Genomic DNA, 20,263 nt, shown 5'->3' with positions numbered 1-20,263 from the left:
CAGGAGTAGAACCCAGTGATTCATCTCTTACATACGACACCCAGTGCTCATCCCAACAAGTACCCTCTTTAGTGCCCATCACCCATCTAGCCCATCTCCCCTCCCACCCCCACCTCCCCTCCAGTGACCCTTAGATTGTTCTCTGTATTTAAAAGTCTCTTATAGTTTGTCTCCCTGTCTGCCTGTTCATTTTCTATGCTGCCCCACAAATCATCTAGGCGACCGTGCCTCTACAGTTTGCTTTGTCTTTGATTAGCTCATGTTAGTTCACTGCTTTTTTGTTAAGTCTCTGTGAGTGGAGTGCAAAAGAGGAAATCTTTGTACCAGGACTGAGCAAGGGACCAAATTTACATAAATTAAAGGTGAAGGCAGACAGGGAGGATGCTGAGTTAATTTATTGCAGATTGCTGTGTATGTTTGTGTAGAGGTAAACTTTTCTGTCTGTCTTTCCATTTCTAATCAATCCTGAATCCATCCATCCTGCTAGGAATCTATACAAAAGTCAACTAGATTTCACACAATGCACCAAGCATGAATACTAAAGTATGTGCTAAATTCACATGGATTCTGTTCTCTGATCATTACTAGTCCTGGGAATGTTATGGGTGTCAAATAAATAATGACGAAAGATATATACTTGACCACTAGGTCGTGTGGTATGTGGAATAAGTCCTTGGAGGTTGGAGGTGATGTCACAGAGGATGAGGACTGGTCTGGGCAACATGGAATGTTGACAGTTCCCACAGCACATGCCTCACATACTCTTCCAGAAATTCCTGGGCACATAAGATGTGCTTCCCAGACTCTGTCATTCTGATCGTTGCATTGTTCTCTCTTGAGTTTACCTCCTGGATGCATCTTGGATTCCTCTCTGACTGTAGTGATCCTGAAATAGCAGAATCCCGAGGACAACCAGGATCAAGCCAGCCATGACCATGCGGATGAGATTCTCTACTGTGTAATCTTTGGGGTGGGACGCTAGGAATTGAGGACAAAGTGGTCACTGAGGTCAGGGGAGACCCAAATCAGCCCAGATCCTGTATGTCCACCCAGGGTGCCCGCCTCCCCTTGACAGGACTTCACGCTCCATGCCACTTCCATAACTGAGACTCTCCTACTCACCAGTGTTGTGGTCTGACTTGTTTTGTGATGGGCTGATGGTGTCAGCTGCTCCTGAGAGCCAAAAAAAAAAGTGGAGAAAGATGAATTTCTGATGAGACTTAAACTTGTCCCCCAGGCTGCGTCTTCTCGTACCTCCCCTTGTTCTCATGCTATAACTTCTTATGCAGTCATTAATTGATACTTTCTCTGTTATAGAAGGATCCTCTCTGTTCTAAATGGATTATTTCAGTCTCCCTGTCTTTTTTGAATTTAGACTTTGCTTCTGAGTTGGTTTGGAGCAGAGTCTTCCTGTGTCCCCCTAGCTCAGAATTTAGTGAGATAAATCATCTCTCAATACAGAAGTACTTGGGCTCTTGTATTCTCTGTGTTTATTCCTAGCACCTAAGCTACCTCTTGTGGATAGGAGAACTTGTATTTTCAACAATTCAGGACCTAGTGTCCATGAAACGGGTTGGTCACAAATATATATATATATATATATATATATATATATATATATATAGAGAGAGAGAGAGAGAGAGAGAGAGAATTCAATGCATACAACATAGGTTGTGTTAGTTACTTGAAATGCCCTAGGTAGGAAGGAGACATGTCTGAACAATGTCAGGGTGAGGGTCGCACTTGGAGAGGACATTTAAGTTGATTCCTGAATAGGAGAAAGAGGCTGAGAGGAGCAATGTGAAGACCCAGAGAAGATGTGTGTAGAGAGCAGGTCCCCGGAAAGATCTAAGCACGCTCTTCAGAAGTAATGAATCCACGTTTGTTGTTGTAGGAGGATCCCAGAGGAGAATAGGGAGTCAGGGTGAGGGGGAGGGCCCTGGTGCATAGAAGATGGGCCAGGTGTGGCAGGATAGATGAGGGATGCTGCATCATCAGCAACATCATCATCATCATCATCATCACCACCACCATCATTATCGGCAGCATCTTCATCACCACCATTACCATCATCATCCCCATTATCATCATCACCACCACCATCATCAATATTATCACCATCATCATCACCACTGTCCTCCTCCTCTTCTTCTTCCTTCTCCTCCTCCTCACTGTCTCTAACTCTGTTTGTCAATCATAACTCTGAAAACTAATGTAAGATTTCAAGGTAGAACACTAGTCATTTGATTTTTATCTTCAAAAACCATCTCTCTCCTCTCCATATAAATGTCCAGAACCAAGGATGTCACACTTCTGGTCTCAAAGCCATAAAGAGCAGAGAAAATCAGTTTTGTTATAAAACTGGTGAGCACAAAATTAGGTAATCCTGCAAACCTATTTCAATCCATTTCACATAATATGCAACAAGATTAAAAAAAAACAAAAAAAATGCAACAAGATAAAAAATTATAGATCAGGCTAATTATAAATCTCCATGTGAAAATTCTACATAAGCTTATAGAATTCACAGAGTATGAATGAAGAATACACATCATTCAGTGGGCTAGTATGCAAATCTCTGGTACCAAGAAGTCTTTCAAATGTATCTCACTGGGGCTATAAATTTAAAAGAATAAGCCTGGAGTTGTACAAGCCCAGAAATAATTCCTAATTTATACTGAGTAAAGAATTTTTTCTGAAGCACCTGGGTGGCTCAGTTGGCTAAGCTTCCGACCTTGGCTCAGGTCATGATCTCATGGTTCACAGGTTTGAGCTCTGGGTCAGGCTCTGTGCTGACAGCTAGGAGCCTGGAGCCTGCTTTGGATTCTGTGTCTCCCTCTCTCTGCCCCTCCCCCACTGGTGCTCTGTGTTTCTCTTTCTCAAAAATAAATAAACATTCGGAAAAAAGAAAAGATTTTTTTTTCTAATGAAACCTGAATGTAACAGAAAAATAGACTGAAATGGACAGGTTAGTATCATTATATGTATAAATATATAGATGTTTTATGTTTGCCTTAAAATAATTAGGGCTATCATGGGGCGCCTGGGTGGCTCAGTCGGTTAAGCGGCCGACTTCGGCTCAGGTCATGATCTCGCGGTCTGTGAGTTCGAGCCCCGCATCGGGCTCTGGGCTGACAGCTCAGAGCCTGGAGCCTGTTTCAGATTCTGTGTCTCCCTCTCTCTGTGACCCTCCCCCGTTCATGCTCTGTCTCTCTCTGTCTCAAAAATAAATAAAAACATTAAAAAAAAAAAGTTTAAAAAAAAAATAATTAGGGCTATCAATGAAGATATTTTCTTAAAGCAACACTGAGTTTTGTATTAATGTCTTACATTGTCATCATTATTATAAGGTATTTGCTGTAAGTAAAGTTGGTGCACAATCTGGAAATAAAGAGGTAAGTTTCTTTTTTTTGAGTTTGATAAAATTATTATCAGTAAATCAAAGCAGATCAATTGTAAAGCAACTGAAAGGTGGAGAATCCGTACTAAGTTAATAGAATCATAGAATATAAAACTAATTTAACCAAACCAGTATCATTTTGTATATACTTAACTATTATTTAGAAAGTATAAAGAAAAAAATCATACTTATAAATGAATAAACTAGTTGAACAACTTTTAAGCTTTAAGTGTAGACAAAATAATGAATGAAACGTTAGAATGTATCTGCATCATTTATAAACCTCATTTCTAAGCATTTGTATAAAAGAAAACTTTATAAGGGCAGCAGAGTGGTGCCCACAGGTGGGGATACTTCTCTTTAGGGGATTGTCTCGTGGGGGCTCCACCTGCACCCACAGCAATTTCCACCTTGGCCTGAGCAGCTCCAGTCATGATGTGAGAGGGCTCAGGTGTGGGTGGTCTGCCCTCTATGACTGTCCCAGATCCCCACCTCCACCAGCCCAGCATCCTCACTGTGCTCCAAGTCAGGCCTGGACACCAAGCGTTGCCAACCCACCCCCTCTCCATCCTGTATCCCACACATTCTCCACACCTGGCTGGAGGCCTAAGGATTGTGGTGACAAGGGCTGGGTGGCTTTTAGGAGAAACTCCCACGGTTTTGTGTGAGATGAGGAGGAACTGAGACGCTAAATCGATGGGGATTTCTGTTCTCCATCGTACTGGGACTTCCTCTTGCTCTGCTGAGACCCAGGCCAGATGCACAAAATCACATGTACCTGCATCCCCCACACCTTTCTGAACCTTCCCACGTCTGAGTTCCGGGGAGAGGCAGGACAGTGGGAGGCCAGAAATGGGATCACTGCTGGCAGCCCCCCCTCTTCAGACAGGGAACACCTTTCTTAGAAGCTCCACCTCTCGGGAGAGCTGAGCCCACGAAGACTCAGCCCCACAGGGCATCCTTGTCTGCCCTACCTGCCTCCCAGTTGAGCAGCTACCCTGCCCCTGCCCCTGGCTAGCAGCCAACACCCTGCTTCTGAGCCAGAGACACCAGGAGGTAAGTGGGTGGGACCTCTGCCTTGTAACCTCAGTCTGACCTCATTTCCTCTCAGGGTCAAGGGATCTAAGTCCATGCCTCTCTCTCCTCAGCCCTGTCTGAGACTGCAGGGGTGGTGATTCCCCTGGTGGGAGGTCCCGCCTATCCCAGCTCTCCTGGGTGGACCCTCCTCTGTGGAACTGCCCCTTGTGATAGTCCTATTGCATCCTGTCTCAGAATTTCCTGTAGACAGCATCCTGAGCTGGACTTTTCTGCCCAGAGAGGACAGCAACAGGGAGGGACTCCTCACCTAGGACCAGGGTCCTGCCGCAAATCACCATCTCAGGGAGCACTGAGACCCTTCTTCACCCCATACCTCATAATCAAAGGACAGGGAGGTGAGGTGGTGCTGCTCCCCTAGCTGGGCCCTCACCCTCTCCCTCTGCCATGACCACCCCAGCCCTCCTCCCCCCCGCCTCAGAGACCCTGGACCTGGTGGTCACTCTGGCATCTCTGAAACACAGGAAGGAAAGCCCTTAGACAGATGCCACTGTGACTCACCAGCTGTTGAGATGGGATCTGTGGGTGGGGGGCTGGGGCCTCCAGAGGTTCCTGAGGAAAACGGCAGTAGTTGAGTAGGGGACTGAGGCTTCCTTTAGAGACCCCGTCTCTGCTCAGTCTTCTCCCTCATATGCCCCATGACCCAGCCTCAGAGCCCCTGGACATATGTAGTCACCCAGGCACCTCTACTGGAATCTCAGTTCCCCTGAGACACAAGATTGTTTCTGAGTATCTGAGGGGGTGTTAGATCCTCTGAGGGGCTCTCAGAACTGATCTTGGGTGATCTGTGCCCAGAAGGAGCACAAACAGCCCAGTAGCACAACAATCTTGAGTTGGATCCTGTGGGGGGGTGGTTGGGGCTAATCCAGGAGTCCCCATCTCACTCAGACTTCTTCTACACCTGCCCTGTGGCCTCCCCATGACCCTCCCACTGCTCACCTGGCATCTTTAGACCCAGGAGAAGGACAAAGGGTGGGCAGGTGTGAGAGGGTTTCTGTTGACCTACTGAGGGGCAGATCTCCCTTTGAGTGACCCTCTTTGGAGAGCCCCCCGCCATGGCTCCCATCCCAGCCCAGGTAACTCTTGAGGACAGAGCCCTGAATAGATCATCAGGACACAGAGGGCATAGGGCCGGACTCCCTCACCTGAGACCAGGAGCTCCAGGGGATCACTGGAGAGTGACCATATGTGGGGGGTGTTTCTGAAATAGCCATAGCATCTGAAGGTCCACCTGAGCCTGGGGGTTATGGGGCCCACAGGAAACAGGGCCTGGAACTGCCCACTCGTGGGTCGCTGGGAGTCGAGGGTCCAGGCGAGTCTGGGTTCTCCTTCCTTCATCAGGACGAACCTATGGAATCCCATCCATGAGGTGCACTGGAGGGTCACCTTCCCTCCTGAAGTCACCATGGGGTTGGGCAGGGCTGAGAGAGTGGGTTTGCCATGGAATCCTAGGAGAGGAGGAAGGGACACGTTAAATAGGACCCAGATCCCCCCACAGTATCCCCAGGGCTGGGCTGTGAGAGGGAGACACTCAGAGAAGACCCCCTCTCTGAGGGCAGAGCCTGGGGCGGGGACCCTGAGGGGGCTCGCACCTGTCACCACCAGCTCCAGGGGGTCACTGCGCTCTGACAAGCCAGCGGGGCTCCGATAGGAACAGTGATATTGGCCTGCATACTGCTCTGTCATGTATATGATGGAGAACTTGGCCTTGTCCCTGGGCTCCACTGCGGGTTGTCTGTCCCAGGGCACTGAGTGTCCATCTTTATCCAGATAGAACTCCACGGCCTCCAGGGTCCCCTGACACCAAATGGTCACAGTGCTACCCCAAGGGACCACAGAGCCTGGCTCAGCCCAGATGGAGGGTGTGGGGAGGGTCCCTGGAAGGAAACAGAGGCTGTATCACAAGACCTTCCCCACCCTCAGTTCTTAGCTCAGCCCCAAACCCCCAGACGTCCCCTCTCCATCCGCCCAGAACTGCTGTCCTCCATTCCCAGCTGCCTGGTGGGTGACCCCTGTCCCCAGTAAGGAGGTGGGATGGAACACCTGGGGACACACTCACCTGCCTGCACTTGGGTCCTGGGTTCCACACTCAGCCCTGGAAGAGAGTCCCTGTGAGAGGATGGCCCCGAATCCTGAGCAGAACCCCTCCTCCCCATAAGCCTCTTGTGCCTGGGGTCTCTGAAACCCCAGGGCCTGGCTGTGATGCGGGTCCCTCCCAGACTAGGGCATCCCCTCCCCTCCTGAGATCTCACCGAGGAGAAGCAGGGCCGTGAGGGTGGGGGTCATGGCGTCTCTGCCTCTGGCCCCAGCTGTGCAGGCGGAGGGACCTCAGTGCCCGCAGGACAGACAGAAGCACAGGGTGTGGCCACTTGGGGGCTGGTCTGCCTGGTCATGGGTTGTCACGTCAGCAACCCCACAGGAAGGGGAACAACCTGTTTCCAGGGGACCAACTCTGATGTCCATGATGGTGCAGCAAGTGGACCCAAGGCTTCTTGGGATGTCCCATCCAGGTGAGGAAATCAGGGCACATCCTTCCCTCCCAGAGCCTCCCCTACGGGTTCTCCTTCATTCTCAGCACATCCCTGAGGGTCCTCACCTCCCACGGGGTCCCCAGGCCCCAGAGATGCTGCAGGGGGTGTGGGTCCGGCTCCTCTGCAGCCTCATGTCAGTGCAAACACAGCTGTGACATTTCTGCATGGCTCAGGTCAAGGTCACCGAGGTGATGCACACAGAGGAGAAATATAGTGAAATAGAGAAGGAAGTAAGATTTCACTCTTGGCCCCAGATTTGGGTTTTCTTTCTATGTCAGCATTCATGGACTTCTCTATTTCCCTGTGACAGCGTCCATGCCCCAAGCATGGAAACATGCCTGTGAGTCCCTCCTGGTTCCTCAGTGCCCCTTGCCTCTGGGGCAGATCCCTCCTCCCCATTCTGGGGGCCTGCCTATAAGATTTAGGGGACAATGCTTAGATTAAGTCCCCAATTTGTTGGGGAGAATTCTTTATTGAAATATTTGTCTCCTCCCCATTATGCATGTGAACTGAGCAGTAATGTAATTAGATATTTCCCCCCATTTTTTAAGTTATTTTATATCTAAGCGTACGTGGGAGGCCAAAGTGTGATATTCTTGTTATGAAATGTACGGGAATGCATTTGCTATAAAAATGTCTATACCAATGGTGTTTGTCATCCATAATTGTTTGGAGGCTCTCACAGTAAAGTTTGCTGGGCCCGGAGTGAGTTTTGTGGGATAATTTTAACCGGCAGTGTAACTGATTTAAAAGCTCAAAAGTGGGCATCCGGGTGGCTCGGTGGGTTAAGCGTCCGACTTCCGCTCAGGTCATGATCTCACGGTTCATGGGTTCGAGCCCCGTGTCTGGCTCTGTGCTGACAGCTCGGAGCCTGGAGCCTGCTTCGGATTCTGTGTCTCCCTCTCTCTCTGCCCCTCCCTTGCTCTCTCTCTTAAAAATAAATAAATATTTAAAAAGAGAAAAGAAGAGGCCCAGAGAGCGCTCTCTCCGTCTCTCTCTATGTGCTCACAGCGAGCAAAGGCCAGGCAAGCACGCAGCAAGAAGGGGCTCCCTGCAACCCCAGCAGACAGCCCAAACCAGACAGCAGCCGTGCTGGCATCTTCTCTGAAACTTCCGTAGCTTAAACCACCCAGTCTGTGATCTTTGTTAACAGAAGCCGGAACAGACGAATGCAGATTTCAGTACCAAGAAGTGCCGTGCTGTGGGAACAAATATCCAAAATGCGGAAGCAGCGGGGGGCACCTGGGCAGCTCAGTCCGTTGGGTGCCCAACTCTTGGTTTCCGGCTCTGGTCATGATCTCTCTGTTTGTGGGATCAAGCCCTGGTTGGGGCTCTGTGCTGACAGCGTGGAGCCTGTTTGGGTTTCTCTCTCTCTCTCTCTCTCTCTCTCTCTCTCTCTCTGCTCCTCCCCCACTCACGCTTGAGCCCTCTCTCAAAATGAATAACTACAACTTAAAAAAGAAAAAAAGATGCGGAGAACCTTTGAGAGTGACAACAGAAAGAGGCTGGAGTTGTTTAGAAATGCCAAACACAAGTATGGGCGGGAAAGTCCGTTCGGGCAGGACCTCGGGCCAAAATGAAGAACGAGGCACTGGATCGTGGGGACAAACGTGACCCCTGTTTGAAAGCGGCAAAGAACGTGGCTGAGCTGTGTCTTGACGTTTGTGGAGCACAGGGCAAGCGCCCCACACAGTCGCACGTTTCGCTGAGGAGACGCCTAAGCAAAGGGTTGGCGTGTGCCCAGAGCAACGCGGGTGGGGGCCCCCCTGAGACTCCAGAGCGGGGAGGTGGATGGAGGCACAGACTGTTGAGCCAGAGGACACAGAACAAAGAGCGGGAAGACTGTCCGACAGATGAGAGAGAGGAGCCAACATTAAGGGACTGTAGGAGCGGACGTGCGGCCAGGGGACTGTCCCCTGGGACAGCGGGAATGAAAGCCGTCAAGTCTTCTCAGACTCTACGAGATGGGACGGTGGGCTTGTCTACAAACGTGTGCTGGTTTTCCAGAAGAGGGAAGAATGTCCCCCAAAGGCAATTCAGAGATCAGGCTGGCTCCTTGGTTTCGGTTTGGAAACTGCCTCAGTTTCCACAGGGCACCCTGCGCAGAGCCTTGGGGGTCCTCACCCAGAAGGACCACGCAGCTGTGCACCACGGAGGTGGCGCCGTGCCACGGAGGGCCTGGCGGGCAGAGCCTGGAGCCCAAGAGGGTTATCCTGGAGCCTGCCGATCTATGGAAGCTGCGTTGCTCCATTTCGAACACCGTCACCTCTGTCTTCTTTCTTATCGCTTCCTCAGGGAATGGGAATTCTCTCTCCTACCCCTGCCCCGGCTTTGTACTCCGGAGGCACATCACTTGTCTGGCTCACGGGTTCACACCTGCAGAGGAATTCTGCCTTAGAAGGAGCCATACCCCGAAGGAAGCTCCCCCATATCTGATTTGTAAGATATTTAGATGCAACTCTGGATGTTAGATTTGACTGTCGATGCTGGAATGAGTGTAGATTTGGGGGAGGGGCGGGCTGTAGGGATGGAATGAATGCACTTTGCGTGGGAGAAGGACGTGAATCCTGGGGGAGGGACACAGGGTGGAATGAAACGGTCTGGGTATCTATGTCCCTCCCCCCGCCAGAAATTCATGTTGAAGCCTTAACTCCCAGTGTGGTTGTGTTTGGAGAGGGGGCCTCTAAGGAATAATGAAGGTGGGTGAGATCATAAGGGTGGGCGGTCAAAGAAGGTAAGTGACCCTATAAGAAGAAACAGGAGGGCTCTCTCTCTTTCCCTCACACACCCACCGAGGAAAGGCCACACGAGCAGCCGTCCGTCAGCCGTGCGGAGAACCCTTGAAGGACACCAGACCACCAAACATGTCAGCACCTTGGGCTTGGGCTTCCGGACTCCAGAATTATGAAGAAATACATTTCTGTTGTTTAACGACACCGCCTCCCCCGTCTATGGTATCTTATTACAGCAGCCCAAGCTCACACAATTGATTGTTCTCTTTTTTATTCTTTGTGATCAGCGTAAGGTCTTCTGATTTTCACCCACTGCCATGGGATGAATTTGCTATCCTTTCTCTAGCTCCCATAGAACATTGCCTGTGTTGTTGACTTTCAGGCTCTCTTCTCTTGGCACTAATTACATTCAGGCACTGACTTTCCCCATTTCGTCTTGGCATACGGCATTTACATTACCATTTAGGCAAAACTATGCGTTGATGTAGAATTTTTGCATTGTCATGGGAGTAAAAAAAAAAAAAAAAGAAGTCCTATCTTCATCTGTGGCTGGCTTCTCTTGTCCACTGGGTATTTAGAAGTGTTTTCTTTTCTTTCTAAAAATTTGGAGCTGATATTTCTCTTCATCTGGCGAATTAGATGACTTCTGAAGCTCTAGGATATCCTGCTCCCATATGAGAGGTCTCCAGGTGCAGGGGGTATTAGCTGAGTGTCCTTGGGGGCAGCCTCACTGCGTCCTGGGGTTCCTGCAGTCCCCTCCCTGGAGTGTGGGGTGTGCGTCCTTCCTGGCCAGAGTGGCATACATGATGGGCTCTGCGGGCAGCTCCCCTGCCCGTGAGGAAGGGGGTGCACTTGTCTCCTGTTCAAGATTCAGGCTGCTCAGCTGGGCATAGGTCACATCCTGGGGGTCTTCAGATGCCGCAGCCTGGAGGGCGGGGAGTGGGAGTCAGGTATGTGACAGGTGGGGGAGCCGGGGTGCCAGGAGCAGCAAGAACCCACCTGACTGTTCTCTCCCACTTGTCTGTCCAACAATCCCTCCCAAGGGGGAAGGAAGAGTGGCCACCCCCACCCCTGAGTGGTTCCCCTGGGGCACAGTCACTCCCCTGGGGGACTCACTGTCACGGTTCTGCTGTGGGATCCGAGGACGGGGGGGTGGAACTCGTCCACTATGTCCTTCCTCACTTACCTGTCCACCTAGATGCCAGAGTTAATTTTAAAACATAAATCGGATGAGGGCGCCTGGGTGGCTCAGTTGGCTGAGCGTTGGACTTCAGCTCAGGTCATGATCTCATGGTTCGTGAGTTCGAGCCCCACGTCGGGCTCTGTGCTGACAAGCTTACAGCCTGGAGCCTGCTTCGGATTCTGTGTCTCCCTCTCTCTCTGCCCCTCCCCCGCTCACACTCTGTGTTTCTCTCTCTCCAAAATAAATAAACATGAAAAAAAAAAAAAAACCCAAATCATAAATTGGATCATGTGAATCCCTGGCTTGGGTACTTTTGCACTCATGTGACCTCAAGTAGGGTCTCAATCCTCACAATCACTATTGTGCAGTGCACAAACTATACAACCATCCCTGGCAGCACTACCATTATGGACAACCAGCAGTTAAAAGGAGACCGAGAAGAAGGGGCCTCCGTGACGTCAGAAAAAAGCCACTGAGAAGTGGTGTCCCAGCAGCCTGCGTGTATCACCTTTCAAGAGGAAGGGTGAGGTCAGATGCTGCTGAGTTGAGGGATAGGAAGCTGGAGAGGCAGCCCATGGATTTAGCTAATTAACAAGGCTGTGCTGGGGGCCCTGGACAGGAGCTGGGGCTCACCCAACTGTCCATCTGTCTGTCTTCCTCAGGTTGGGACTCTCTCACCTCAGCATCTGGAGAATGAGAAGATTCTATTTCATGCCAAGATTCCCGAAACCCTGCAGTCCCACACGCCCCTCCCACCCTCAGATAGGGAGACCGAGGCCCGACAGGGGGCAGGGATGTACCTGGAATCACACAGATTTGGCGGTTTTCATGCGAAGCCCAGAACCTGTCCCGACCCCTCCTCCTAGCCCTTTCTCCCTCCTTCCCAGTTACCCTGCTTCTCCTCCTGGACAGGAGCCACGGAGTCGGAGCTGAGGGGAGGAAAACAGGGGCATTAGGCAGCAGTGAAGCGGCTACAGGCAGAGGTGGGAGGTTGGGGGAGGATCTTTGGGGAGAAATTACCTTTTCTGCCGGGCTCTGGTCTCAGCCTCAGGATGCAGAGCACCTGCACAAAATTAGAAATTCGCTTCTAACCCACCCCAGAACCTGGCCCCCGGGGCTGCATTAGGATCTCAGAGATCTGAGCCCTGACAAGGTTATACAGCCGCCGCCATCAATCTGGGATTCAGGGCCAACACGAAACCAAACACAAAACACGCAAAACACACTAAACTCTAACACACAAAATGTGCATGGATGATTCAAATACATTTTCTTTTTCTAAAACTGAAAGAACATCTTTAAAAGTCTAGGTCTGGGGCTCCTGGGTGGCTCAGTTAGGCAGTTGCCTCTTGGTTTTGGCTCAGTTCATGATCTCATCGTTTGTGGGTTCGAGCCCCGTGTCGGGCTCTGTACTGAGAGTGCAAAGCCCGCTTGGGATTCTCTCTCTCCCTCTCTCTCTGCCCCTCCCCTGCTCTCACTCTCTCAAAATAAGTGGATAAACATTAAACATATTTTAATAAAATAAAATAAAAGTCTGTGTCTGTTCTTAAGGCGCCTGGGTGGCTCAGTCGGTTAAGTATCTGACTTCAGCTCGGGCCATGATCTCACGGTTTGAGAGTTCGAGCCCCACGTCGGGCTCTGTGCTGACAGTTCAGAGCCTGGAGCCTGCTTCGGATTCTCTGTCTCCCTCGCTCTTTGCCCCTCCCCCACTCATGCTCTGTCTCTGTCTCAGAAATAAATGAACATTAAAGTGTTCCCTCTGCCCCCATGCATTCACTAATTTACTCTATAAACTAGTGGATTTCCGTTATATTCAGTGCATTGTAATCCAATACTTGGATGCTCAGATTATTCTAGAGTTTTCCAAAGGGAGTTCCTTCCAGCTGGCTCCTGGGTCATTCTGCCCTGTCTCCATCATTCTTTGTGAATGTTTGCATTTTCTGGCACACTGAGATGCCCCAGCAGCCTCCAGTAGTCCCCCTGTCCCAACCTGGAATAGAGTTTCTCCGATGAAATCTAATTCCTTCTTTTTACGAAACATTTTAAAGTCGATTTGTTTATTTTGAGAGAGAGAGAGGCAGAGAGAGAAAGAATCCCAAGCAGCCTCCACGCTGTTAGTGTGGACAGGGTTGAACCCACGAACCGTGAGATCATGACCTGAGCCTGTATCAAGAGTCAGACGCTAGGGGCGCCTGGGTGGCTCAGTCGGTTAAGCATCCGACTTCAGCTCAGGTCGTGATTTCGCGGTCCGTGAGTTTGAGCCCTGCGTCGGGCTCTTTGCTGATGGCTCAGAGCCTGGAGCCTGTTTAGGATTCTGTGTCTCCCCCTCTATGACCCTCCCCTGTTCATGCTCTGTCTCTCTCTGTCTCAAAAATAAATAAACGTTAAAAAAAATTAAAAAAAAAAAGTCAGATGCTAAACTGAGCCACCCAGGAGCCCCTCCCCCCATTCCTTTTACTACGGGGCGGTATATAAAAGCCAGAACCTGGATGGTTGTTTGTCGTCAGTGTCTAGGTTTTATTGGTGGACATAGCTGGGACATACGTGTGTGTGTGTGTGTGTGTGTGTGCGCGCGCGCGCACCCGACAACCAACACACCCATACAGTTGTTTTGTGTCCGTCGATGTGTAAGTATATCTCTTAGTGAGGTCACACTGACACTTCCAATTCCGGTACGACAGCTCAGAGTTTTTTGTAGCCACCTGCCTTTGCACATTTATAAATCCCTGCAGATCTTGAGCAACTGGGCTCCCTTTATCCCCGACATACTTACATATTTGCTTAAAGCAACTAATCTCCCAACTACTTCTGCATCCTGCTCCCACTCCTCACCGCTGTGACCCCTCCCCCCTGCTCTTGGCCGCAGGGAGACTGCATCCCTCCCAGAGCCCCCCCCCCCATCACCGGCGTGGTTCCTCGGGTGTTGGGTGCAGGTACCCCCATGTGGGACCCCTGCCCTCATAACTGCGCTTCCTGGGAATCCCCATCTCTGTCCCAAGGAGGTTGTGATGGGAAGAGATTCCTAGACATTTTTTTTTGTTATTGTTCATTTTGGAGGCTTTTCCAAACTGAACACGTCTTTCTGTTTTGGTGCCATATGTTGGCTGGTGCTCTAAGAAAAGCCACTTCATGTCTTTAGGGTAAGATCTCCCTTCTCAGCTGGACCAGACATCGCCATCCGCTTACCTGACTTGCAGCATTTTTTCTGGTGCTGGAGTCGGAGAAGGAGGAGGAGGACAAGGAGGGCAAGCAGCAAGATTAAGGTCACAGAGGCCCCGATCGCAATTTTCTGGTACTTTTCAAGACCTTGGACACAAGTGATGTCATGAATGAACCAATGATGTCAGTTAACTGAGCACCTACTGTGTGTGGACCCGTGCTGGGGTCTATGCATTCATTTACCGCTAATCCCCATTATAATCATGCACCAGGGGAAGGCCACCCCGCCTTCACCCATTTCACAGACGAGGAGACCAAGGCTCAGAGCGATCAGTCAGGTGCCTCAGATCCCCCAGCCAGGAAGCGGGTGACAGAGCTGGGATTTGAACCCAGGACTGTGGGCTCCCTGTGCGCTCCTCACCCTAATGGACACCTGCTTCAGGCTCTGGGCTCCTACCTTGACTGGGATGGCCTGCTCCATCATCCCCATGTGTCCTGCCCTCTCTTGTAGCCAGAGGTGAACACACCTCCTATTGTCAGAGGCTTTGGGGTGCTCAGAACCGGGCCTGCATGGGACGGACTCCGTGCCTTCCCAGGTCCAGCCAAGACCCGTCCTCCCCGCTGCAGACCTCACACTCACAAGTGGGGCCGGTCTGGGCTTTTCAGCATGCCAGTTCCTGCACACCCCGTGGGTCTGTTCCACGCAGAGGAATATTATTTCCAAGATCCCACCTAAACCTCTCAGCAAATCCGTGAGGGAGACGGTAGGAGATGCGTTTAGTAAGGAGGGAAGCGGGGACTCAGACAGGGAAAGGACTTGTCCACGGACCCACAGTCTGCAAGTGGCTCATCTGGGATTTACATCCCCTAGAGCCCGACCGCCAAGCCCTTGTTTGTTTCTGTTTGATGCTGATTTCTTTCCATCAGGGCTGCCTGGGTAAGGCCAGGCTGAGCACCACAGGGCTGGCAGAAGAGTACTGGGGACATCACCAGCATCACTGCTCTGCTCTTCTCTGCACCCTGCAACCCACACTGTGAACCTTCCAATTCTACAGACCTAGGGCAGCGCCCCTACAGGGCCAGAGCGGACATGACCATGAAATCTGAGCCAGGACCCTCCCCTATCACAAATAGAGAAACGAAGGCCCTGATGGAAAGGGACCTGCCCCAAATCACTGTCTCAGGGAGCACTGAGACCTCTCCCCTCAATGGGCCCTACCATGTACATCATAAACCCAGGGCAGGGAGGTGAGGTGGTGAGGCTACCCGAGCTCCTCACTTCAGCCTGGCTCCTGCTCCCCCAGCTGGGCCCCCACCCTCTCCCTCTGCCACGGCCACGCCAGCCCTCCTCTGTTGGGTTGGATCCTGGTGGTCCCCCTGGCATCTTTACTGGACTCCCAGCCCCCTTGGACGCAAGATGGTTTCTGAGCATCTCAGGGGGAGATAGATCCTCTGAGAGGCTCTCAGACTCCCTGAGATTGTCTGTACTCCTTCTGAGCGAAGAGGCCCCAGTGACTCACTCTCTGTGGAGCCAGGTCCTGTGGGTGGGGGGCTGGGGCCCCCAGAAGTTCCTGGGAAAGAGACAAGAGGAGGGTAGGGGGCTGGAGCTTCCCAGACAGACCCCCTCTAGGCTCAAACTCTTCTGGTGGATCTGCCCTGGAGCCCCGAAAGAACCTCTTGCATCCACCTGGAGCTTCTAGTGATGGGCTTGTAGGAAGGGGCAGGGGTGGGAGGACCCCATGGCCCTCCATTCCTCTGAGGGGTGGATGTCCCTCTGGATGACCCTCCCTTGCAACCCCTCATTCTCAGCCTAGATCGGGGGTGTCCCACACAGAGCCTAGAGGAGACCACAGGAACACTATGGGACAGGTTCTCACCTGAGACCAGGAGCTCCAGGGGTTTACTGGGGTAGGACCACATCTGGGGGGTTTTGCTGAAATAGCCATAGCATCTGAATGTCCACCTGACGTTGGGGGTCACGGGGCCCACAGGAAACAGGGCCTCGAACTGCCCACTAGTGGGTCGCTGGGAGTCGAGGGTCGACGAGAGTCTGGGTTCTCCTTCCTTCCTCAGGACAAACCTGTCAAATTTCTCCCATGAGGCACACTGGAGAGTCACCTTCCCTCCTGAGGTCACGACGGGGCTGGGCAGGGCTGAGAGACGGGGTTTGCCATGGAATCCTAGGAGAGGAGGAGGGGGCGTGTTAAATGGGGCTCAGATTCCACCCCCCACAATACCCCCAGGGCTGGACTGTGAGAGGGAGACACTCTGGGAGCACACCCCCTCCCTGAGGGCAGAGCCTGGGGCGGGGACCCTGAGGGGGCTCGCACCTGTCACCACCAGCTCCAGGGGGTCACTGCGCTCTGACAAGCCAGCGGGGCTTCGATAGGAACAGTGATACCGTCCTGCATGTCCATCTGTCATGTGTGTGATGGAGAACTTGGCCGTGTTCCCAGGCTTCTTTGGGAAATGAACATCCCAGAACCCTGAGTGTTCCTCTTTATCCAGAAAGAACACTTGGGCCTCCAGGATTCCCTGACACCAAATGGTCACAGCACTACCCCGGGGGACCACAGAGCCTGGCTCAGCCCAGATGGAGGGTTTGGGGAGGGTTTCTGGAAGGAAACAGAGGCTGGGTCACAAGACCTTCCCCACCCCCAGTTCCCAGATCAACCCCAAACCCCCAGACGTCCCTCTCCATCCGCCCAGAACTGCTGTTCTCCATTCCCAGCTGACTGGTGGGTGACCCCTGTCCTCAGTGAGGAGGTGGGAAGGGACACCTGGGGACACACTCACCTGCCTGCGCTCGGGTCCTGGGGCCCACACTCAGCCCTGGAAGAGAGTCCCCGTGAGAGGATGGCCCTGAATCCTGAGCAGAACCACTCCTCCCCATAAGCCTCTTGTGCCTGGGGTCTCTGAAACCCCAGGGCCTGGCTGTGATGCGGGTCCCTCCCAGACTAGGGCATCCCCTCCCCTCCTGAGATCTCACCGAGGAGGAGCAGGGCCGTGAGGGTGGGGGTCATGGCGTCTCTGCCTCTGGCCCCAGCTGTGCAGGCGGAGGGACCTCAGTGCCCGCAGGACAGACAGAAGCACAGGGTGTGGCCACTTGGGGGCTGGTCTGCCTGGTCATGGGTTGTCACGTCAGCAACCCCACAGGAAGGGGAACAACCTGTTTCCAGGGGACCAACTCTGATGTCCATGATGGTGCAGCAAGTGGACCCAAGGCTTCTTGGGATGTCCCATCCAGGTGAGGAAATCAGGGCACATCCTTCCCTCCCAGAGCCTCCCCTACGGGTTCTCCTTCATTCTCAGCACATCCCTGAGGGTCCTCACCTCCCACGGGGTCCCCAGGCCCCAGAGATGCTGCAGGGGGTGTGGGTCCGGCTCCTCTGCAGCCTCATGTCAGTGCAAACACAGCTGTGACATTTCTGCATGGCTCAGGTCAAGGTCACCGTGGTGATGCACACAGAGGAGAAATATAGCGAAATAGAGAAGGAAGTAAGATTTCACTCTTGGCCCCAGATTTGGGTTTTCTTTCTATGTCAGCATTCATGGACTTCTCTATTTTCCTGTGTCATCATCCACCTCCACTTCCTGGGAACATGCCCATGAGTCCCTCCTGTCTCTCAGTGCCCCTTGTGTCTGGGGAAGAGTACTCCTTCCCATTCTGGGGCCCTGCATGAAGATATTTATTTGGGTTAGAGCTCTGATGTTGGAGGACGTGGTAACCTTTATCTAAATATTCATCTATTACCCGGGGTGTCTGGGTGGCTCAGTCAGTTAAGCGTCTGACTTCAGCTCAGGTCATGAGCTCACAGTTTGTGACTTCGAGCCCTGCTTTGGGCTCTGTGCTGACAGCTCAGAGCCTGGAACCTGCTTCGGATTCCGTGTCTCCCCCTCTCTCTGACCCTCCCCCATTAGCACTCTGTGTCTCTCTCTCTCTCAAAAATAAATGAACATTAAAAATATTTTCAAAAAATTAAAGGAGATATTTAATTTTTGATGCAAGAATATGGCTCATGTTACAGAAATATAGGCAATTCTTGAAACAATTAAGAAGTTTCAGAGATGAAAATCCAATAAAATCAATACATTCAAAAAATCCATTCCATTAGGGACGAGGCAGAGCTGAAGAGCCATTTATAAAACTGGAATACAATATTGAAGAAATGTTCCAGAATGCAGCATACAGAGACCACAAAGGGAAATTCAAGATACTTAGGGAATAGAACGAGTAGGGCCTATGTCCTATGTGTTGTGTCGGAAGGAAAGGTGTCAGAGGGCAACCTAGCAACAGCTGAAGAGAGACGATTAACATTTACAGAGACCAGGAGACAACACCCCACTGAGTGTTAGGATGCATATATTTTTAATTTTTTTTTTAACGTTTATTTATTTTTGAGACAGAGAGAGAGACAGAGCATGAACAGGGGAGGGGCAGAGAGAGAGGGAGACACAGAATCCGAAGCAGGCTCCAGGCTCTGAGCTGTCAGCATAGAACCCGACATGGGGCTCAAACTCACGGACCATGAGATCATGACCTGAGCCGAAGTCGGACGCTTAACCGACCGAGCCACCCAGGAGCCCCCCTTTTTTTTTAATTTTTTTAAAAATATTTTTTATGTTTATTTATTTTTGATACAGAGAGATAGCATGAATAGGGGAGGGTCAGAGAGAGAGAGAGGGAGACACAGAATCTGAAGCAGGCTCCAGGCTCTGAGGTGTCAGCACAGAGCCCGACGCGGGGCTTGAACTCACAGATCATGAGATCATGAACTGAGCCAAAGTTGGAGGCTCAACCAACTGAGCCACCCAGACGCCCCTAATTTTTTTTTTAACGTTTATTTATTTTTGAGACAGAGAGAGAGACAGAGCATGAACAGGAGGATGCATATATTTTTAAATGACGTGCACTGGACCCTTCGTTGTAAATGAAGAAAATGGAGATGCGTTTGAGGGGGTAAGAACTTTGCCAACGTCGTCCCTCTCCAGGTGGCACGGTCAGGGTCTGAACCAGCCGACGTGGAAAGGGAGAGTGGTGAGTGGGGGCCCACTCAATGCCAGCCAGCCGCAGCCCAAGGGCGTTCTCCACTCCCCACGTGCGAAAACCCACACCTCCCTGCACACCGCGGCCAGATATTTTGTGCAGACTCAGAAAACAAACCGGGGTCTGTGGGCAAGAGAGAAGCCACAAATATGTAGCAAAGCAGAAGAGCGGTTCCAGCAGCCAGCCTGGTGGGTTGCAAGAACCAGAAAGGAAATACAAGCTCACGAATTTCGTAAGAAGGAAGGACAGATGAAAACTATCTCCTGCCTGAAGACAACAACTAAAGATTTACGGAGGTGAGCACCACCTCAGATGCTAAAACGGCCACGCAAAACTCCAAGGACCATGGGAGTCAAGGACACGCATCACCACCAAAAGATAAGGACAGCCTCCCAGTAACCGAGCTCACGCTTGGACTTTTGCAACACAGCTGACGACGGTTTCAAAACAGCCGCATTAAGGAAACTCATTGGGCTATGGGAACACACAGAAAAACGAAGAAATAAAGAGAGCGATACGTGAACAAAAAGAGAAATTTAACAAAGAGATAGCGGTAGTAGAAAAGAACCAAACACAAATTCTAGACTTGAGGAATTCAGTTAATGAAATTAAAAAAAAAAAAAAAAAACAACGGGGGCGCCTGGGTGGCTCAGTCGGTTGAGCGTCCGACTTCAGCTCAGGTCACAATCGCGATTTGTGGGTTCTAGCCCCGCATCGGGCTCTGTGCTGATGGCTCAGAGCCTGGAGCCTGCTTCGGATTCTGTGTTTCCCTCTCTCTCTGCCCCTCCCCCGCTCATGCTCTGTCTCTCTCTCTCTCTCTCTCTCTCTCTCTCTCTGTCAAAAATAAATAAACATTAAAAAAGATTTTTTAATGCGCTGGAAACCCTCTGTGGCAGAATGGAATAATTAAGGCTACAGAAAAAGAAGAGAGAGGGAGAGAAGTGGGCAGAAAACTTATGTAAAGAAATAACCGAGAACGAAAGGTTTTCGACGATAGATTCTGTAAGGGTTAAATTGTAGTGTAGGGCTAACCTGTAGCCTTAAGAAATAACAGCTTAGTTTTCACACTATAGGTTAAGAGATAACAGCCTTATCCTATCAATCAAGGGATGAGAT

At 51.2% G+C, this 20,263-nt stretch overlaps 1 protein-coding gene across 11 annotated transcripts; it reads right to left on the bottom strand.

Moving 5' to 3' along the window:
* Positions 1 to 377: 377 nt before the first annotated feature.
* On the bottom strand, positions 378 to 17,852 carry LOC102959599 (leukocyte immunoglobulin-like receptor subfamily A member 5). 11 transcript variants are annotated; one of them, XM_015539798.2, is made up of 11 exons: positions 17,434 to 17,841; positions 17,090 to 17,269; positions 16,897 to 16,932; positions 16,431 to 16,715; positions 15,978 to 16,280; positions 15,621 to 15,671; positions 14,128 to 14,247; positions 11,962 to 12,004; positions 11,833 to 11,870; positions 11,620 to 11,627; positions 10,013 to 10,683 (listed from the first exon to the last, which is right to left on the bottom strand). In XM_015539798.2, exons 2-11 carry the CDS (start codon positions 17,121 to 17,123, stop codon positions 10,486 to 10,488), a joined length of 1,116 nt encoding a protein of 371 aa, XP_015395284.2. In that variant the 5' UTR covers positions 17,124 to 17,269; positions 17,434 to 17,841; the 3' UTR covers positions 10,013 to 10,485. The 11 variants fall into 11 exon arrangements, 10 of the variants coding, with proteins under 10 accessions (XP_015395288.1, XP_042824194.1, XP_015395284.2 ...); XM_015539794.2 differs by having other exon boundaries at positions 11,575 to 11,627; positions 17,434 to 17,839; XM_042968253.1 differs by having other exon boundaries at positions 11,575 to 11,627; positions 17,090 to 17,222; positions 17,434 to 17,839.
* Between the last annotated feature and the right edge of the window lie 2,411 nt (positions 17,853 to 20,263).

Source organism: Panthera tigris, chromosome E2 (assembly GCF_018350195.1).
Source record: "Panthera tigris isolate Pti1 chromosome E2, P.tigris_Pti1_mat1.1, whole genome shotgun sequence".
NCBI classification, from domain to species: domain Eukaryota; kingdom Metazoa; phylum Chordata; class Mammalia; order Carnivora; family Felidae; genus Panthera; species Panthera tigris.
This window is presented reverse-complemented; position numbering and strand designations above follow the sequence as displayed.